The 2,513-nt window shown below is 37.2% G+C and overlaps 1 protein-coding gene across 1 annotated transcript in view; it reads left to right on the top strand.

Annotated features, from left to right (window-relative positions):
- The first annotated feature begins 216 nt into the window (after positions 1-216).
- Positions 217-2,513, top strand: part of LOC105343248 (BTB/POZ domain-containing protein kctd15) — a 4,784-nt gene continuing 2,487 nt past the window's right edge. Inside the window, exons 1-2 of the mRNA XM_011450541.4 lie at positions 217-519; positions 792-967. Of these exons, the coding sequence (XP_011448843.3) occupies positions 346-519; positions 792-967 (350 nt within the window). The 5' untranslated portion in view covers positions 217-345. The remainder of the gene's footprint in view (positions 520-791; positions 968-2,513) is intronic.

Below are 2,513 nucleotides of genomic sequence, written 5' to 3'. Positions count from 1 at the left end.
AGGTTTTCACAGGTGTTTAAATGTACAAACACACGTATAACGTATTATAATTGGTCCCTAGTTGGAAAAAACAGTTTTCGGAGAAACTCAAAGCGAATTTTTCATGTACACTCTGAAAATAAAGTCTTGTTGTAAAGTTGCCGCGGTAAGACACCATGATCAATATTTAAAGTACATTATATAATTATATGCCGCTTTAAAAATTTATTTACATTTACTTAAGTCGGTAAACATCCTTTTGTTCAATTCATAACGTCATTACTGCCCGCTCTCTCAGCATCTGTCAGTTGCCATAGAAAATGCCCGCGGGCTTCCTTTTTTCACTGCACAACACGGTTCGTTTCTATGGAGCCAACAGCAATACGAGATCTCGCGCGAAATTGGATCTTGGCCCCGGGCTATACCCGGCAGAAAGAACGCGAGACAACTAAAAGCTCATTATACTCGGGATTTTTATCAATAGGCGGCTTCGACTTCAGTCGGACTGGTTTAGACAGGAAATTTAAGAAAACCCATACAGTAAGTGTTTTAGTATATCCTTTAAAATCATTATTTAATATAACACTTAATTTGCGTTAATTCATTGCAACTTCTTTATCTATTTGTACAAACCTAATAAGCAATCGATCGTTTTGTCGTTAGAATGGTTAGTGTGACTTGGTCTTGAAATCTACTAATTTGTACAGTACTATAAGTCCGAGACTCAGCATAATAAGTTAATTGTAATCTTTTTAATACACATTTCATATAAAGTGCGTTTGTCAGAGAGAAACGTGTATCCTCCCTTTCAGTCTAGGGCGATGACGTCCCCCCATACTCCGCCTGTCTCCTCCCCAGCCACACACAACGGCCACTACCAGAAAATATCCGGGGTGCCCTGCCCCGCCACCCCCACCCGCTACACTGCCCCCGTGCACATTGATGTTGGAGGGGTGATCTATACTTCGTCCCTGGAAACTCTGACCAAGTAAGTAGAGAGTTCCCTTCCTTCGTGAGTGTTTTTTAAACTCTGTGTGATGACTTCTGTGGTTGCATGTTGTCCGGTTAATAATTAATGACGGGATCAATAACATGAAAATGTGTTTAATTATCAAACTTTTGACGGGATTGGCGTGATGTGTAGCTAATGTGTGTGTATGTTCAACATTATTTTTCTGCGTTTTATGAAGGGGAAATTATTATGCAGTGCGATTTAAACTCTGATACAAGCCTTCTATAACTCGTGGTAGATTAGTTATTGTGTGTAAAACAGCCCCGGGCGCTTTTGGCACATGGAACAAAACCCAGCGACTAGTCTTTTCTTCTTCCACTTGAGAGAACCCCAAAAGCTCTATACAAATGGGAATTTTCTCCGGATTCGCCCGAGGCCTGCAGCTTCACATACAATATATGAAGTATTAGCACATTGAAAACACAATATTCTAAATATTTAAATTGCAGATTTAATGATTTCATAAAATTTAGCCTCGGGTAGAAATTTATCAAATTCTCTTTTTTCCTGAGACCGAGGCAAGAAAACGAACAAAATCTGATTAAAATTGATTTTGCGCAATTTCATTTCTTTATTCATAGCTGTCTGCTCTCGTGTCGACTTGTTTCCATTTTAAAACGGAAAGACAGATTTCTGTATGTGGTCTCTATTGTTATGATAAATGGATTATACATACACAGTATATATATATATATATCAAAAGAGGCTATCAATCAGCCCCTGTCCATTTTCCCGCCAGAGGAGTCCCTATATTTCATTGACCCTCTCTCTATTTACACCTTCACAATCCTTTAGTTTATTTACGTGGAGAAGTTGGGTTTTTTAAAGTATATAAATTGTTAAAAGTATTTTAATAAGATATGATTAGATAAGTCATTATGTTTTGATGCAAAAGTATATAAATAAAATTGAAATAAGTTGTTATGCTCCTCTACCTTCGTGCATCGATAAGTTAGGAGGTACATGTGGATGCTGTAGTGGTAATTTCCTTTACAGGAACTTGGAACAAGAATTTAGAATTCTGGAGAATCAATTTTTTTAACCTGAAGAATTTGAAGACATTTAAAGGACATACTATGAAAGATGTATGAGAGAGAGAGAGAGAGAGAGAGAGAGAGAGAGAGAGAGAGAGAGAGAGAGAGAGAGAGAGAGAGAGGAGGGGGAGGGGAGGAGAGGAGAGAGAGAAAATATATTTTATCAATATGATCTACATGTAAATAGTTTAATATCGTACTTAGTTGAAAACTTTAAAAGAAAAACATGAAACAATACATCACAATACACAAGGATCTACAGAGCATTTCATTTATCAAGACAGTTGTATTAGTCTTTAAAATAGGAACTATTAACAAAAAACACCATCAACTGTTCTCCTTGGGAAAGGTTGAGGTCAAAAAGTCGATTCTAAAACCGTGCCCCTCCACTGGACAACTTTGAAACGTGCCTTTTTTTCTCAGATTCTTAATTTCTACCCAGCAAAATTCATTCAATATAGTGTGATACGGTAACATATAGTTACACG

Source organism: Magallana gigas, chromosome 3 (genome assembly GCF_963853765.1).
Source record: "Magallana gigas chromosome 3, xbMagGiga1.1, whole genome shotgun sequence".
In the NCBI taxonomy this organism is placed as follows: Eukaryota; Metazoa; Mollusca; class Bivalvia; order Ostreida; family Ostreidae; genus Magallana; species Magallana gigas.
The sequence above is the reverse complement of the archived record's forward strand: the minus strand, read 5'-3'. Positions and strand labels throughout refer to the sequence as shown.